The sequence below is a fragment of the Drosophila biarmipes genome, chromosome X (assembly GCF_025231255.1).
Source record: "Drosophila biarmipes strain raj3 chromosome X, RU_DBia_V1.1, whole genome shotgun sequence".
Classification (NCBI taxonomy): Eukaryota; Metazoa; Arthropoda; class Insecta; order Diptera; family Drosophilidae; genus Drosophila; species Drosophila biarmipes.
The window spans coordinates 24,072,600-24,090,136 of NC_066611.1; the positions used below are offsets into that span (position 1 = coordinate 24,072,600).

Consider the following 17,537-nt stretch of genomic DNA (forward strand, 5'->3'; position numbering starts at 1 on the left):
TAGCTCTTTAGTATATATAATAAATTTGTTCGTTTTATTTACTTGACTAATGCCAGATGACGTGTTCTACTTTTTATTTTAGCATTGCATTATTAATACTGGTAACCTGCCTGGTAATACCCTTGCAGAGGGTATAATGATTTCAGTCAGGAGTTTGCAACGCAGGGAAGGAGACGTTTCCGACCCCATAAATATATTCCTGATCAGCGGCACCAGACGAGTCGATCTAACCATGTCCGTCTGTCCGTCCGTCCGTCTGTCCGTCCGTCCGTCCGTCCGTTTCTACGCAAACTAGTCTCTCAGTTTTAAAGCAAAAGTCTTTCTATTGCAGCTAGTATATAAGTCGGAACCTGCCGGATCGGACAACTATATCTTATAGCTCCCATAGGAACTACCGGGAAAAATTAAAAAATATATATATATCTTCGGTGTTTTCTAACATATACCTTTCTAAGCTTGGAAATAACACTTTTTAATTAGTTCTGAATTTCGAATTAAATTTTATCAAAATCGGACGACTAAATCATATTGCTGCCATAGGAACAAAATTAGTGGTAAAATAGTATGAAAAAATTATATCTTCGGTGTTTTCTAACATACAACCTCCTACGCTTGGAAATAACATTTTTTAATTGGTTTTGAATTTCGAAATAAAAATCAAAATCGGACGACTATATCATATAGCTGTCGTAGGAACGATCGGAAAATTGGTGGGAAAATAATATTAAACAAATTGTAGCTTTGGGGCTTTTTGACATATCATCTTATAATATTTGGAATATAATCTTTTATATTTTTAAGAATTTCGAATTCAATTTAATAAAAATCGGACTACTCTAACATATAGATTTAAAAAAAAACTGGTCTGAAAAAAAGAATGAAATAATTTTCTTTAATATCACTGAGGTCAGCAACAATCCTTAAAAATTTTTTATAACTGCAAGGTTTCTTGTTTTGTACTAATATATATTTTTTGTTTTTGTTATTTTTATTTCCTGTTGAGTCAGTGAAAGACTATGCATATATTTTGATAACGTGATCCCAGCAAATGTGTTTATTCATGAATTGAAGCTGGAATGGAAATGGAACGTTGTGTCAATTCTGCCAATAAATAAATCATTTAGACGATTTAGGCCAAAAGAAAATATTTTTAGGAATAAGACCGAAGTACAACTCACTATGCTATGTATTCTACATTTGACATTTTACATTCGACTTTCCAGTGACAGACTTTGCGACACCGATATCCCTGCCTATCGAACAGGCCGATAGGTTGTGCGTGCATGCCCCTAATGGAAATGTTTCTGCTTGTAACGGCTTTGGTTCACTATAAAATTGAATTCTGACATCCATCCATCCACTAGAACAGCGAAATGTGGAGTATCTGAGGGTAATTTCTTCAATAGGTACCTGTCTTTTAGAGAGCCCTGCTAATTATTGGTATGCATTTGCCAGTAAACACCTAGCTGGTAGTAATCGGGGGAATGCCCCTACTGCCCACCCGCAAACCAAGCCCACGAACAGCTGTTCATCGCGCCGTCTCCCTCGCACGCTTTTCGCTGTGGACTCTGCTTTTTTTGTGCTAAACAATTGTTAAACGAATTGCGGAATCTAGGGCCTTAATGGCGGTGTAACCGAATCGCAGACGTAAACAACGAGGGCGGGCAGTGCGACTCAAACACAGACATCGGGGCCTCCATCTTTGCAGCATGAGAGCGCCCAATCGCCAGCAGCGAGTCAGAGGCAACAACAACATGGCGCACCTGCAGCAGAAGTCTTCATGTTGACGTCAACAAAGTGAAATCCGAGCGAGCGAAAGAGATAACCGAGCGACCAGGAGCGGGCAGTGCGAACCAGGACAGCCGGGACAGCCGGGAGCAGAGGCAGCGTCGAGCAGCAGGTGTCAGGTGCCCCGAAGCCAGGTGCCCCGACGCCAGGATGTACTCCGAGTGGGCCTCGCTGTCCGCCCAGATCTCGGCCAACAGCTGCGGCGCCCAGTGCTTCAGCGTGCTCAACAAGTTCCCCGCCTCCGCCGGACGCGAGGTGGTCGTCTCCGTGGTCAAGCAGCTGGGCACCAACCTGGGCATCACCCAGAACGCAGAGCCCAGCCACCTGGTCAAGGACGAGGAGGTGGGTGATCATAGTGGCCTCTAAGGACCACGTATTCCGCATCTTGCACCCTTTTGTCACCAAAAACCGGGCTTACCTTCCTTACAATTCCATTTGGGGACTAATCATATTGTATACCAGCTCGCTAAGGATCATCTAGCTCCTCTAGAAAGCACAATACTCCCCGTGCTGTATGCCTTTCCAACTCAACACTAGAAATACCCTCTTTGAAACATAGTCACATATGTGACAGATCACTTTTATGTCAGAAAATGAAGGGTGGGGTCCAGAACAGACGTTTAGAGTTGAAATGCTCTCAGCACACCAGGTATTTCTCACCTAAATCGCTATATTCCATTCCTGCATGGACTTTGCACTAGGCAGGACAGAAGGTGCGATCCAGGAAGGGGGATCGGAGTTGAAGTGACCCCTATAGACCACATATTTCTCATACGAAGCGTTATAATCCAGGTTATAGCCTTTTCTAATTGAACTGCACAGTAAAGCATCACTTTAGTCACAGATCGAGACAGAAGAAAAGGGAAGTTCCCCTAAAAAATATCTTCCAAATATTATTCTATAGGAACAGGATGCTTTAGGATAGGCTGGGATATCTCTTTGGATACGTAACATAACTTTGATGATACTATGAGCTGTTGTCTCGCATAGTTGCGCATGTAATACTACTTTCTCTTTAGTGAAATGAAAAAAACCATAAAATTTATCAGATTATTAGCACCTTTTGTGAACCCATATTTATTTGGGGTAAATCGAGTTGTACTGACCTTTAATGCGCTTGGAAAGCGTCATTAAAAACATTTAATTGTGCATATAATTGTTAATGCAAGGCCCATTTATATTAGCTCAATCTGGAAGCGAAAGAATTATTGTTTGTTTGCTTAATATGGGAAGGCTATTTATAGATAACTCAGACAGTATAATGAGAAAAATTATGAAAATACCTTTCAATATGAGTTTAGAAAAAAATGAAATGAAATGAGGTAGATCTCCAGTGAAATCCCGCTGCCCCAACGCTGCAATGAAGATGAACCTGATGATATGACACTATTAATATTTTCTAAAATTCCCCTCGGCTCCAGGTGAAATGGTGCATGGACGTGATCTGCTTCGGACTCTCGCTCCCGCTGCAGGAGCACGAGACGATCAAGGACTGCGTGAACGTGTACTGCGAGTGGCTGACGGCCCTGCACCCGCAGCCCAGGATCAGCGTGCCCAAGCCGATCTGCGAGGACGCCAACCTCTATGCCCGCCAGATCATCAACCACTTCCACAACCTGTTTGTGCCGCGCCAGGGCGAAAGTAAGTGCACATAGGCCAAGGACCCTGTGCTCCAAGGGCTGCCCCTTGCCTCCGTATTAACCCCCCTCTAAATTTCAAGTCTTGCCATTTCTATACCAAACCACGCTTGGTAGGTTGCTCGAACTGTCGTCGCTTGTGGAAGAATAATGCCTGACTTGCCAACTAAGATCTTGGGCAATACTTTTCCCCAGACCTTAAGGAACCCCTGAAGCGTTCCAACCCAAAACTAAATGCTATTCCCGACGACTTTCAGGTGCCGACACCATTAAGCGGCAGGCAGTGCTCTGCCATCGGGTGCTGCGAACCCTCCAGCAGACTGCCCAGATATCGCAGCTGATGGACCGACAGACCTGGGACACGCTGCTGCTCTTCCTGCTGGCCATCAACGAGATTTTGCTGGCCCCGCCCACCGTCAAGGACGACGTGGGCGACCAGTTGTGCGAGCGGGTGCTCTCCGTGCTCTTCGAGGTCTGGCTGCTGGCCTGCGTGCGCAGCTTTCCCTCGCCCTCGATGTGGAAGACGCTGCAGGAGTCCTGCGCCATGTGGCGCCACCGAGTGGCCCTCGTGGACCAGTGGAACCGGGTGAATCTGGCCCTGACCGCTCGCCTGCTGGAGTTCAGCTACGGTCCCGCGTTTCCCCAGCTCAAAAACGGTGTGTTTGGAGTCGCTTAAAATGTGTCACCTAGGCCACATTTGACAACTAATCTCCTTACTCCTTCCAGCCGACGAGGATGGCCAGCTGATACCCGTGGGCATGTCCAACGACTGTGTGGCCCAGACCTGGTACCGCTTCCTGCGGATGATTGGCAACCCCACGGCCCTGTGCTCGCCCCACATCATCAGCAAATCCTCGCACTTCGTGCAGTGGGCCCTCACCCACGAAAAGGGTGCCGAGACGCACCAGCATCCCTGCCTGCAGCAGCTGCCGCAGATCTTCCTCAACGCCATGAAGGGCATATCCAGCCAGGTGGACGCGTTCCTGGGTAAGATCCTGGCAGAGAGGGGTGTGCTGTCCCCCTGGAAGCCCGGTACTCGTGGTGCTGTTTTCTGTCTAGTGCGCTGGACTATTCATGCATCCCAGTATAGTTTATACAGAGTTAGTGCCAAAAACACACCGAGTACCTGGTTTGATGTAGTCGGCCCCTCCGACTCGGCTTCTCCATCACCTCTAGCTTTAGTCTTGTGGTAGGCTAGCTCAGTACCTCTCTCTATTCTCTCTGTTCGTTTGTTTATCTCTGGCTTTGCTAACCCCCAACCAATTGTATCTAAACCGAAAACGCTAAATCGCCTGAAACCGTGCCGAAAAAGCAGGCGTTTATCAGCCGCCGCCGCAGCAATCGGAGGGTGTGGTCACGAACCTGCTGGAGATCCGGCACTCGCTCAACGAGGCCACCTCCAGTACCCTGCAGCAGTTCATCCACTCGAGCAGCGCCACGAACATAGCGAATCACGGCCAGCAGAGCCAGGCCAGCCATCACCACCATCACCTCCACTATCCGCACTTGCACTTGCATGGTGCCGGCAGCTTTCTGCGGGACAACTTCATGAGCAACTCGGCCAGTTCCGCCCTGAACGCCATCATGGGCCACCACGGCAGCCATCAGCAGCACCACCAGCAGCACCACCAGCAGCAGCCGCAGCTCCAGATCAGCGCCTCGCCCACCAGCAGCCTGTCGGCAGCCGGAAGCTCCGCCGTGGGCAGCACGAGTGCCGGAGGCAGCCACTCCGCCGGGGTCGTGGGCAGCATCTCCTTCGGCGCCGCCGAGTCGGCCGGCTTGGGTCTCGCCGCCTCTGCCACGCCCACGCCGCCGCTGCAGCGACGCCTGGCCAAGAGCTTCAGCGTGGCGCCGAGCATCACACAGCAGAAGGGTGCGCCTCTCCACGGAGAATCTCTATTTGGAATCCACCGAGTGTTGTACTCCTCGTTGTCACACCAAATAACCTAGTGAATGCGACCTGGCAGAGGGCCTTCCGTACCTGTACGGCTGAGAACCACCTTGCAAGTGGGATTTTCTGTTCTGCTTTGATTGTGCTATCAAGCATTTAGTGTTCTTAAGAACCCAGGAATCCGTCACAGCAGTGGTCCAGGAAATGTTAATTCAAAGTCATTAGAAAAATATCCCTTAAAACAGTAAGGCTGTGAAATCTATTGATTGAATAGTTATAGAAGATAGGAGTAGATTTGAGATCTTTAAAAATCTGTCTGAACTTTGTCTTTCAAAATGTTACGGCTTTCAAGTCGCCCTATAATGCATTACACTGTCTAAAAGTTCACATCCCTCGGGAACTTACCCACAAGTGTGCTTCGTAAATGAGGTCTTTCGCTATGGCAACAAGAAACGCCTCAGAACAGCCCATCTGCCAGGCCGTCTGCACTCCGGTGCGCCGGAGCCCGCCTTTTGATGTTTTTCTTTGCCTTGGCGTGCTTCCGAATTGACTTGACTTGGTTTGTTTTGCTTGCCTAGATGTTGTTTGCCTGATCCGTCGCCACGTTTCCCCAGCCAAGTTCGCACCACGAGTTTTGCATTCTAGCCTTTCCGTTTCTTCTTTTGTTTTGCTTTCCTTGGCACTACCTAGTTTTGCATTTTTTGTATAATTTGTTCCGTAGCATGAGTGGAATAATCTCGGTGTAATTGCCCGGCGCGGATGAGTCGGGCCGAGTGACTGTGGCCACTTTCCAGCGCCGGATTATGCACTGTAATTTATCTGCGAACGCCCACAATTATATAGCATGCTCCCTTGTGTCTGCGCCCGCGCCTCGCGCTCCGCATATCTGTGTCTAATTTCTCTAACAATTTCTCACACTTGCTCTGCTCTGCCCCACTCACCCACGCCCCCGCATCCGCGCCACCACCATCCGCGCCTCGCAGGCTTGAGCAAGACCTCGCTTATTGGCCTCACCGGCGGCGGCGCACGCAACGCGATCAGCAGCAGCAGCGGCACCACCTCCTCCGGCACCACCAGCAGCGCCTCCTCCGCCTCGACGGCCGCCCTCGGTGGCCCTGGCGGCGGAGCGGGAGCCGCCGCCGGCCCGGGAATCCCCGGCAGCACGGGCGCGGGCTCGGGGGGCGGATCCGCTCCAGCTCCGGCGCCCACCACACCCACGTCCACGTCGGGTCCGCCGTCGGCGAGCAGCAGCATCAACTGTAAGTCCACCGGGGAATCAGGGAATCTGATCTTGGCTTAAAGGGGGTTTAACTTTGGGTAATTATTCCCAGTAAATTAAATAATTCCCAATAAATTAATTAGATACATTTTAAAATATTATTCCGCAAAACACTTTAAGCCAAGATCAAGCTGTTGCTTATGGTCCAGAGTTGGGCTCGGAAGCCGTCTTCGGACGGCTGTACTCCGACCAATTGGATCTATTGTTTTGTGTGTGCTGTGTGTGAACCGTGTTGAGCTTCCCGCGCCGCCTAACAATCTAACAGATGCTCCACCGCCCCACCGCGTGGTTCCGCCCCCTCTAACACCTTCTGCCCTCTCTCTCGCTCTCCGTGATCGCAGCTCTGCCGCTGACTTCCATGGGAGCGGGCGTCGAGCTGGCCGTGGCCAGGCCCAAGTGCAACAGCATTCTCCACGTATTCCACGAGTGGCTCTTCGAGGCGGCGCACATCGGCGGCGACACCTGGCGCCAGAACCGCAAGAGTGAGTTACGGAATTTATTATTATTGGTAGAAAAACTTAGTGAATTCATTTAAAAATATTCAAGAAGCTCAAATATGAAGCTGGTTTCGAAAAGATTGGTTGATTCATTTAAAATTTCAAAAAACCCAATGGATAAAGCAACTTGATCAATTAATTTGTAACTACTTAAAAAGCAATTTAATTCCAAAGACAAAATTTAAAAAAATGGTTTAATGGAATTTAACTAAGTTGAAACCCATTGACAAAATTACATTTCAGAACAATTTATTACAACTAACCATCATTTCTCCTTTATTTTCCTCCCCCCAAACCCAGAGCAAGCATGCGAGGCCAGTAAGCGGCCGTCCTCGATGATCATGGAGCACCGCAAGGGATCGATTTCGCTGTCGCAGCCCAACTCCCTGAACGACCCGCAGTCGCTGCCGCCCACGCTGACCATCGACAAGTACGAGTCCGGCCGGGCGGAGGCCATTGGGACGCTGTGCAAGATTTTCTGCGCGAAGAAGACGGGCGAGGAGATCCTGCCCGTCTACCTGGCGCGCTTCTACATGGCGCTGCAGCAGTGCCTGAAGATCACCGAGTCGCGGGAGTGCGACGAGACGCTGGCCAGCATACTGCTGCACTCGAGCGACCTGTTCCGGCTGGACCTCGACGGGATCAACGTGCTGCTGCCCGGCTTCATCGCCGCCCTGGAGATCGTGCTGCCCGACAAGGACCTCAAGCTGAAGACCCAGTCGATGGTCTTCAACCGCACCGAGCTGCGCCGCTCGGCCATCCACATCCTGCTGTCCATCATGGTGCTCCCGCTGCACTACCAGACGCTGCCCATCCGGGACCTCACCAGCGAGACGAGCGAGAAGTGAGTGGCGGAGCCGGGGGCCACCTTGAACAGGAGCTAATGCTTTGGTTTCCCCTTTCCCAGAATGTTCACCTTCATCCAGCTGAAGTCGCGCCTCATGAACATCCTGATGAACGCCCTGCAGGTGGAGACGGACGCCCAGAACACGCACATGCTGCTGGGCGGCCTGCTGCTCTGCGTCCAGGATGCCGTCACCTTCGAGGAGACGGAGCTGGGCGGCGGCAACGCCAACAGCATCTCGCACAACTCCAGTGGTGTGCAGCACCACGAGGCCAACCTGCTGAGTTCCGGTTAGTGCAGCCCTCTCCCTCTATCGCTCCATCTCACTTGGTCTCATTCCACATTGATTTGTTTGTTTGATTTTTGTTGTTTTTAATTGCCCTTGTTTTATTCGCATTTTGTGTTTTTGTGGGCTGACGATGATCAGCGTGCTCGGAGCGTTCCGCCTCGCTGGTCAGCGCTGGCACGGCCAGCTTGGGCGGCCAGACGACGGCCACCATGGGAGCGGGCTCGGGCTCCATCCGCGACACCGCCTCCGCCCACGACTACCCCAGCCTGACCATTTCCGACGACATGTCATTCGAGTTCGGCCAGGAGCTGGAGGGGGTGACCTCCTATGGTAACTCTACGTTCCTTATTTTTGGTGTTTGTGTCGATATGTTCCTATTTTAAGAGTTCAATTACTTGCATTTTTGTATATTTTCTTAAAAGGCATCTGCTAGCCCGCAATCTTAAGAATACTTGATTTATTTCAATTATAAACTCTATTTTTGGTAAAGTTATTTTGACTATTTGTGAGTTTCTTATCAGTAATCAAGTTTTCCGTATTTTTGTTATTCTCATTCAAGAATATTTTGTTTTTAAATGATGCAATTTTTTTGATCACGATAAGACGTTTGTCTCTACTTTATAATATTATTTTGTGTCAGGGATTGAAAAAAGAAAAATATTTTTAAAGTTATATTTAATTGGATGTTAATGAGCCATTAGTCATTCTGATACTAACCTCATTCATTTTTTCCAGACAACGCCCATGCCCTGTTCGTGCGCGCCACGTACTTGGTGTGTCATCGCCTGATCTCGTCGTGGAAGACGGATCTGAATGTGTCGCTGGCCGCCTTGGAGCTGCTGTCCGGGCTGGCCAGGCTGCACATCCGGGAAACAGGTAGAGTGTGCTCCCCTGGAGCTTGCTTGGGATTTTGGTGTGCATATGCTCCTGCAAAGGGAATCGAGGCTCGGAAATGTCCGTATGAGCTCATTGTATAACTGCCATTAACACAAATTCCTAAAAAAGGAGGAAATTAACCAGGTTTTAACTTCCAAAAACTCATTTAAAGCACTTTCAAATAGTTCCAAAAGTCTTGAGTTGTGATTCAACCGCGCAACAGGCCTCCTTCGAGGGACTGCGCAGATTCCAAAACCTTTGCAAGGGCATCCTGGGCTTCGGTCTCATCGAGGCAGCACTTCTTTCCCGATTTATAACGCCGTTGTTTTCTGTCCACCTCTGTTTGTTTATTTTCGAACTGTTGCCGTGTGTGCGCTTCCCCAAACGTTGACCCCGTGTGCAAATACCCAACCCAACCCAACACCACCCCACCCCACCCCACCCCACTCCACCCCACCCCACGAACCCTAACCCTGACCCCTAACTGTTTGCTTTACTGTGCAGCCAGGAAATTTACAAATGGTAATTGATTGACAAAGCCAACTAACCTAACTAACGCCACTTTCTTCTGTCTTTCTTTCTTTCTTTTTTTTGATGCGTTTCTTTTTCTAACCGCCATCGAACCCGCACCACCACCACCGCACTCCCCGAACAAAACCAAACCCCAACACAACATGACCCACTCCATCCGCCACCTCATCGCCATCCATCAACCACGATGATTGCCATTTGTTTCCATGTATTACACATATGTGTTTGATTTGCATCTCAACCGATTACCGAAATCGAATGTATATAACGCCCAACCAACCACTCATCCAACCGCCCGTAGACACCTTAGTGAAAATATACGAAGCTAGTCAGAATCTAACGATAATCTCCTCAGACGCTCTAGAGTGCAAGCGGGCCGTGAAGTGGATCTGCGACTACATCTGCTACCAGTGCTCCCGCCCGCCGCCGGCGCACAGCAAGGACCTGCACAGCACCATCGTGGCGGCCTTCCAGTGCACCGCCGCCTGGCTGATGCAGCACCCCTATCTGCTGCAGGACAAGGACTGCCTCCAGACGGTGCTCGAGGTGGTGGAGCTGGGCATTTCGGGCACCAAGAGCCAGAGCAAGGGCACCGACATACCCAAGTTCAAGGACGAGAAGGAGCTGAAGCCCGCCTCCATGCGGGTGCGGGATGCGGCCGAGAACCTGCTGACGATTATCCTGGAGCAGGTGGGCTACTTCCCCAGCGAGTGCGGCCCCGAGTCCATTTCCTCGCTGCTGGACGAGCTGGCTCTGATGAAGCACTGCAACTCCATGGTGCCGGCGGCGGCTGCCAGCAGCGAGCAGGCCATTGCCAAGTTCAAGTACTTCGTCACCGAGAACTCCACCATACTGGCGCTGCTCGAGGAGCCGCTGGGAAACGACCAGGATCCGCAGCCCACAGTGACCCGTAAGCTACCACCTTCCATTATATCATCATCTTCATCTAACTAACGAGTGTCCCCCTCCGTCTAGTGCTCATCCGGGGTCCCTTTGGCCGACACGCCTGGACCATGCAGTTGCGCCACCTGCCCCGCAGCAAATCCGGGATCAAGTACCACGCCGTGAACCCCGGACGACCCATACCCATGAACGATGTGACCCAGCGGCCTGACTGCGAGCAGAAGAACTTCCCCGAGGGCGTGGACAAGGTGCAGCCCTGCGTGGCCGACTACTCCATACCCACCATTGAGCAGATGCGCGAGCAGTACGGCTCGGCGAGCATTCGGGAGCTGGAGGCGATGCTGGAGAACCAGAGCATCCACGAGAAGCTGGCCTGGGCAGAGGCGGACACCAGTGCGGACAGCTTGTCGCACGCCCAGGAGTGTGTGCCGCCGGCGGTGTGCCACGAGTTCCATGCGGCCCGCCTCTTCCTCTCGCACTTCGGCTTCCTGGGATTCGAGACGCGTAATCCACACAATCCGGCCGAGGCGCTGGGCAATCCGCCGCAGCGACCGCTCATTGTGCTGGACACCAAGTCCACGGCCTTTGCCGCCGACCTGGATCGACTGGACAAGCTGAGTGCGCGGACCCACGACACCGTCTATGTGTTCTACGTGAAGGTGACTTAACCAGAAGGACAAAATAATACAAATATGTGTACTAACCAATCTTTGCAGAGTGGTCAAACGAGTGCCCAGCAGATCGTCGGCAACATGGCCGAGGAGCAGGCGGCCAGCCATGACACGCACTTTGCCAGCATGCTGCAGACGCTGGGCTGGCCGGTCCAGGTGGCGGAGCACTCCGGCTGGACGGGCTTTGCCCACAACTCGTGGTCCCTCAAGGGAACGCCGGAGGAGCAGCAGCAGCAGCAGCAGCAGCAGCAGCTTAAGTCTACTGCCAACGAACCACTGAACTACAATGGCTCGCAGCGGGTGCTCTACTGGGCGGATGTGTGCTCGGAAATCGCCTTCGTGGTGCCCACAACGTGGAATCTGCGCTACAACAGCGACACTGGCGACGGCGGGAGTATCTCGAGCACGGATCAGATGGTTAACCCCAGCAATGTGTGGGCGCGCGGCGAGGCGGCCGGCGATGGTGCGGCCGGGCTGGCCAAGTCGAAGTCAAGGAATCTCAGCCTGGAGCTGGACACGAGCCGGCGGGATGCCAAAGAGCCAGTGCCGCCGACGCGGCGGAAGGGCAACGTGACGAAGCCCACGCTGCTGGCCCAGGCGCCGGCTAAGATCTTCCTGGTGTGGCTGGAGAGCTACGAGGACTACCTGAACTTTCCGCTGGAGGATGTGCTGGCCTACACGCGCACCGGCGAGGAGCTGCACACGCTGCAGCTGCCCCGCGCGGCCGACTGCCACGTGATCTTCGTGCACTCGCTGCTCTCCGGCCTGCTGCGGGTGAAGCTGCAGGGTCCGCCGGGCAGGATGAGCTTCGCCACGCCCCTGGTCGACGGCATGGTGCTCAGCCGGCGGGTCGTCGGCAACCTGGTGCGCCAGACGGCGCTGAACATATCCCGTCGCCGGCGTCTGGACAACGACAAGTAGGGCTCACCTCTGATCTGCACACCTAAACCCCATCTGACCTCCTGTGTTTTGTTTCAGCTACCAACCGCCGCACGTGCGACGCCGACTCAAGGTGCAGGACATTGTCCAGAAGTACAAAATGGACCTGAGCGAGGCCGAGCTGCTGGCCCATCTCTTCCAGCGTGCAATTTAGCCGGCCCGAAAGCATTACCGTGCTCGTGGTCCCTTGTCCCTGTCTGTATTAACGTGTGCTTAACTAAACCCCACAAACTGGTTCGTATTCGGTGTCCACTGAGTGTTGTCCGAGGGATGATCGTATGCTAACCCTTATTTTTGCTAATAAATCTAATTATACTTTGTGAAAGTATTTGTAATATTACTCCCTGCGTTTGGCCTGGTCTTTGGGCACTCCGCTTGGCTGTAGGTCTGGGTCTGGGTCCATGTGTATTCACATAATTGGCAGCCGCATCCACATCCGAAATCAATTTGGCTCTCAGCAAGTGGCTAGAAGTTGGAGATGGAGATGGTTGCGTGAGGAGCAAGTGGAAGTGAAAGCTTTTGGTTTTTGATACGTATATATATATTTTTTAGGGTACGGGAAACAAAACTCTGTAGGTTATTTATTCCTTAATGGTAGAAAACTTATTTTTTAAATTTATAATAATTTTATTTTTTAACTAATCTTAAATTTAACACAAATTTAAATCCAGATTTTTTTTTTATTTTACAGTACACACAAATTTAAATAATTTGAAAGCTTTCAATTTGGATCAGGGTTTTTATTTTATTTAAATGAATTATTCCACTCAGAAATTCTAAATGTAATATTATTTCAATATCAAACACTCGAAAATTCTAAATGAACTATTATTTCAATGACACTCAAAACTTGTTTGCTATAAAATCATAAAAAATATTTATAATGAATGTATTTTTGAAATATAGTAAACTTTCTCCGCAAAGTACATTTTTTAAACATTTGAAAATGACTATCATTGAGTCCAAAAATCTAAAGCATAGAACAAATAATTTTTTAGTGCAAAAAATAAAATGGACTTCAACTGCTTTTAGGATTGGATTAGGATTAAATGATTTTAGCAATTAGATTAAATTGTTGATAAAACATATTATATACCTTAAAGCTGTGAGCAGGAAGAAATGGCTTTTTAGTTGAGCGATATTGTGTCACGCGGGCACCTCTTTGGATCCCCTTTGCCCCTTGGCCATTTCACCTTTGACTCGCGAGTCCGGGAGTCGGAACTGGAGATGGGTCCGGTGATTGGATCTCGGAGATCAGCTATGGACAGCATTTCGCAACGCCTCCGAGGCGATCAGTTCGGAGCCAACTGCCGTGGCCGAGGGCCATCGCGCCAGCCCATCCACAATGAAAGTCGTGATGTAATCGCATAACACGTTACCAATTTGTGGCCCGTTTTGCATACGCTCGGGCCATTTATTATTAACAAATAACACAAGTTAGTGCTGAAGTGGCCGGTGCTCTGGGCTTTTCTTGTCATTTTCCCAGCCTTGAAAATAGATTGGGCAAGCAGCTCAATGGATTACGTCGATTTTGATTCATTCGTTTCCCCAGTCTGCTGCAGGGTATTTGTGTTATTAAATAGTGTTTGGTTGGGCCAACCCCTGGAAATAGTTAAAAGTAATGGTTTCGACAGAAAAACAAATGGTTTCCGTGATGGGGCTACCATTGGCAAATAATTATGGGAAAACTGGGCCTCAGGCAACACAAACTTGAACTTGATTGCCTATTTTTAGATTTCTAATCGTTGTAAAACAGTTTTTGGGGATTTCTTTTCAATTACAGATTTAAAGTCGCAAATAAAACCTCGCAAACAAAACACCTCGCGTTGGTTCAAATTGTTTATTAACAAATAATTTAAGTTAACAATGATGGATGCCTTCTTTTTGATTCGTTGATAATGACTGTGAAGGACTAGCCTAGGAAAAAAAATACATAACGATAGAATAGAAGATAGCGAAAAAAAAATTCATTTGGTCTAACTAACTAGGCGGGCATTGGACGCAGTGCGTCTACCAGGCGGAGGGTGGACCGCCGCTGCTCCACCCGCCGGCAGAAGCGCCTCCCCCGCCGGAGCTCCAGCCACCGGACGGGGCACCACCCTTGAAGCCACCGGCACCCTGGGACTGCTGCGGCTGCTCCTGGACACGCATCACCTTCAGGGTGCCGCGCTGCACCACATGGCCGCTCTTGAAGAAGTCGCCCTGCGCCTGGTCGGCCTTCAGGATGATGGCCTTGCCCTTGGAGCCGTAGGTGTTGATCAGCTGGCTGTTGATGGCAGCCACGTCGGAGGCTCCGCCGCCACCGAAACCGCCGCCGCCGAAGGAGTCTTCCTGCAGCACCAGCTGGAGGATCTGGGGCAGAATGGCGTTGAACTGCTGGGCATCGAAGGAGGCAGCGCCACCGTAGCCGTGGCCCGAGGCGTACGACTGGCCATAGGAGTGTCCATGGCCGTAGGAGTAGCCACTGGAGCCGCTCGAGGCGTGATAGGCCGTGGGAGCCGGAGCAGGGGCAGGGATCGAAATGGGAATGGGAACGGGAGCGGGCGCAGGGACAGGAGCTGGAGCCGGAGCCGGGGCCTGTTCGATTACCTTGAAGATCTGCGCCTGATGGCCGCCATAGGAGCCGTGCGCCTGGCCGTACGAGTGACCGCTGGCGTAGCCATGACCATGACTGTGACTCGAGGACACAATGCTGCCAGCTGATCCTCCAGCGTTGCTGTAGCCCTGACCCTCTTGCAGGATGACCTTGATGATCTGCGAGGAGCCGCCGTGTCCATGGCCGCCGCCGCCGCCCTGGGCGTAGCCATGTCCCTGGGCATAGCCATAGCTATGACCGCCACCGCCTCCGCCTCCGCCTGAGCTGGGCGTGGCGATCACGTTATAGGTGATCTTGCTCCCTCCTCCGCCTCCTCCGCCACCGCCGCCCCCCAAGAGGGACAGGAAGGTGGCGTTGCAGACGCAGATGGTGGCCAGCAGGCAGATGAAGACCTAGTTGTGGAGGTAATCCGTTTAGCACATGTCCAGCTGGTAATCCACATCCGGTGGGGAGTCCCCCCCAACTCACCTTCATTTCGGCGTTGATATTGGTTTGATTTGAGTTAAGAGGTGGAACCAAAGACGACACCTGTGCGTCGAACTGTTCCAGGCCAGCGAATGATGCCACTCTCCAGTCGACCCAACGTTTTTATACAAGAGTTCCGCCGGAGATCCGCCGAGCACAACCGTTAGACGCGGCCGTGGCCGTGACGTCAGCGGCGGAGAGCCACCGGTGTGGAGTCATCTTCACCTGCCGAAGACCATGCTGCTCTCGCGACCCACCCGAGATCTCGATGGGGCGGTACAGGGTGCTCGTTACGGGCGGGTTGCTGTTCGGAAGAAATCCACATTTCGAAAGATAGGAGATCAGGGCATACGAAACCCATCTCTGGTATGTCTTAAAGACATTCCTCACACAGAAATAGGGTCAAGTCTGTCACTTCCTAGGGGGATAGCGTACTCCTCTTACTTTATATACTTCATATTGTTCAAGATATTATGAAATGATGAACTGAAATATTCCAATATTAGAAACTAACATTGGGAGCTAATACTGTTTCAAATCGGACTAGGATAGTTCAAGATATAAGTTCTGGAGTTAAGCTACAGGTAAAATTTCTACCCAGCTTATAGCGTACCACAACATACTTTAAATAGAGTATATCATATATATGCAAGAATTTATAGATCTAGTTTGTACAACGAACAGGTATCTTATTTATTATTATGTCAGATACGATTCCCCACAGCCACAGCTGCAAAGCACCCTGTTTGCATCTACTTCTCCAACTGCCCAAATCACAAGCAACGAAAACAAAGTCAAAGACAGCAACAAAGTAACAATAGCAATAACAAACCCGAGCGGACAACACCACTTGACCAGTCGAAGCCCAAGCAGATGCGCTCCGCTCCCGAGACGAGGTGCGTCGTAGGTCAAGTCACCGCAACTGACCGGCTTTTTGCATACGATTATCGATTTGAACGGTTCGCCGCTCGCAGGGAAAGAAAAGCCGAGCGTGCCCAGGGAAATTATAGTAGCCCATCCGAAGCGATGTAATTGGGAGGTTATATTTCGTGAGTATCTGAATGATATTATCACTATATGGAATATTACGAAAATATTAAAATATGAAATAAAAATAATAAAATAGTAATAAAATTTGTAATTAATGTTGCTTGTGTCTGACTTAAAACTCTAAGGTTCATTTAAATAGCGCTTGTTAGGCGGGGGTTCTTAGTATCCACTGGATAGATTTATTACTTTGTGAATGAGAACCTCTTCAGATCAAATTGGTTGTTTAAGAAGTCAAGTCAGTAAGGGATGGCCTTTTCCCAGTATTTTTTTGTACTCCCAATACTTTCCTAATATTCATAATTTTCATAATCCCGACCTTTTCTCCCAGTGCAAGAGCTCGCATTGCAACAGCGATTTTGGGCTGGGAGGGCCAGTGGCCACCGGCATGGTCGTGGAGTGGCATCTCGGAATCCCAGGCAGCCGGATTATTATATCATGCAACATCGTTTTCGAATTTGTTAATTTCTGTGCATTTCTGTATAAATTATTAAATGCGCGCTGTTGCGCAGGCGCAGCCCACAAACGCACGAGCCCCTCTCTTCCCCCGATCCCCCGCTGCGCTGATGACCCGTTACCAGCACGTTTTCGGTTTCGGTCTCAGTTTCGCCTAAAGGCTGAAGAAGAAACAAACATCCAAATTACAGTCCAACTTCTGTAGCTCAGACGCAGTTAATTGACCGTGAGTAAGCCTAATTGATTGCGCGCATTTTGGGCCATTAAACTGCAAGACTTGGTGGTACGAAGAGGAAGTTATAGGTGCTTTATGGGGCCCTAAATGTTCAGTGTTCCACTAGACTGAGTTCATAACTTTCAATCTGTTTAATGAAGATGGGCATTCGGCATTAACATTTCGATGCTGACTTGATATTACATATTTTTGTGCGCTTTAGTTCTGGTTCTAAACTTCCCAGCTCTAAGCTCCACCAACAACAGTTCGGGTTGGTGAGGTTCCACTGTGCATTTCAGGGCGATTGACACTTTGTCACCTCAGAGGTTGCTTCTCCGGTGGGGTGTCACAGCCCCTGTGTTGGGGAAGGCCGCGTGCCCAGGTCCGGAGATCTCTGAATGGTAGTCGGCGGCCGAGTGTGTGTGCAAATAGTGGCCAGCTGATCAATGGGCAGAGCCGCGTGGCCGGAATCGGCTTACGCAACCCAAAAATGTGGTTTACGATATGTCATATCTATTTAAATGTGTCGATCGAAATGCTTTTTGACCGAAATTCCCCTGGCTACGCGCTGTGATGACAGAGCAGCGGAGAATTTGTTATTTAGATTTGCTGTT

At 50.2% G+C, this 17,537-nt stretch overlaps 2 protein-coding genes across 18 annotated transcripts; one reads left to right on the forward strand and one right to left on the reverse strand.

Moving 5' to 3' along the window:
• The first annotated feature begins 1,516 nt into the window (after window positions 1-1,516).
• On the forward strand, window positions 1,517-12,485 carry LOC108027569 (ral GTPase-activating protein subunit beta). 17 transcript variants are annotated; one of them, XM_050885404.1, is made up of 17 exons: window positions 1,517-2,130; window positions 3,210-3,429; window positions 3,509-3,538; window positions 3,683-4,081; window positions 4,152-4,412; window positions 4,738-5,298; window positions 6,300-6,575; window positions 6,937-7,077; window positions 7,393-7,936; window positions 8,000-8,226; window positions 8,364-8,555; window positions 8,961-9,101; window positions 9,606-9,623; window positions 9,934-10,542; window positions 10,608-11,194; window positions 11,252-12,123; window positions 12,185-12,485. In XM_050885404.1, the coding sequence occupies exons 1-17, from the start codon at window positions 1,939-1,941 to the stop codon at window positions 12,297-12,299; spliced, it is 5,385 nt and encodes a 1,794-aa protein (XP_050741361.1). In that variant the 5' UTR covers window positions 1,517-1,938; the 3' UTR covers window positions 12,300-12,485. The 17 variants fall into 17 exon arrangements, with proteins under 17 accessions (XP_050741361.1, XP_016954551.1, XP_050741362.1 ...); XM_017099062.3 differs by having other exon boundaries at window positions 9,988-10,542; XM_050885405.1 differs by having other exon boundaries at window positions 4,741-5,298.
• A 1,486-nt stretch (window positions 12,486-13,971) lies between these two features.
• On the reverse strand, window positions 13,972-15,318 carry LOC108027512 (uncharacterized). Its single transcript, XM_017098955.2, has 2 exons — window positions 15,210-15,318; window positions 13,972-15,133 (listed from the first exon to the last, which is right to left on the reverse strand). The coding sequence occupies exons 1-2, from the start codon at window positions 15,213-15,215 to the stop codon at window positions 14,156-14,158; spliced, it is 984 nt and encodes a 327-aa protein (XP_016954444.1). The 5' UTR covers window positions 15,216-15,318; the 3' UTR covers window positions 13,972-14,155.
• Window positions 15,319-17,537: the final 2,219 nt, after the last annotated feature.

Coding starts and splice junctions, on each gene's coding strand:
- LOC108027569 (XM_050885404.1), top strand. CDS start 1,939: ATGTACTCCGAGTGGGCCTCGCTGTCCGCCCAGATCTCGGCCAACAGC. Junction 3,430..3,508: donor TGTGCCGCGCCAGGGCGAAA/GTAAGTGCACAT, acceptor CTAAATTTCAAG/TCTTGCCATTTCTATACCAA. Junction 4,413..4,737: donor CCAGGTGGACGCGTTCCTGG/GTAAGATCCTGG, acceptor GTGCCGAAAAAG/CAGGCGTTTATCAGCCGCCG.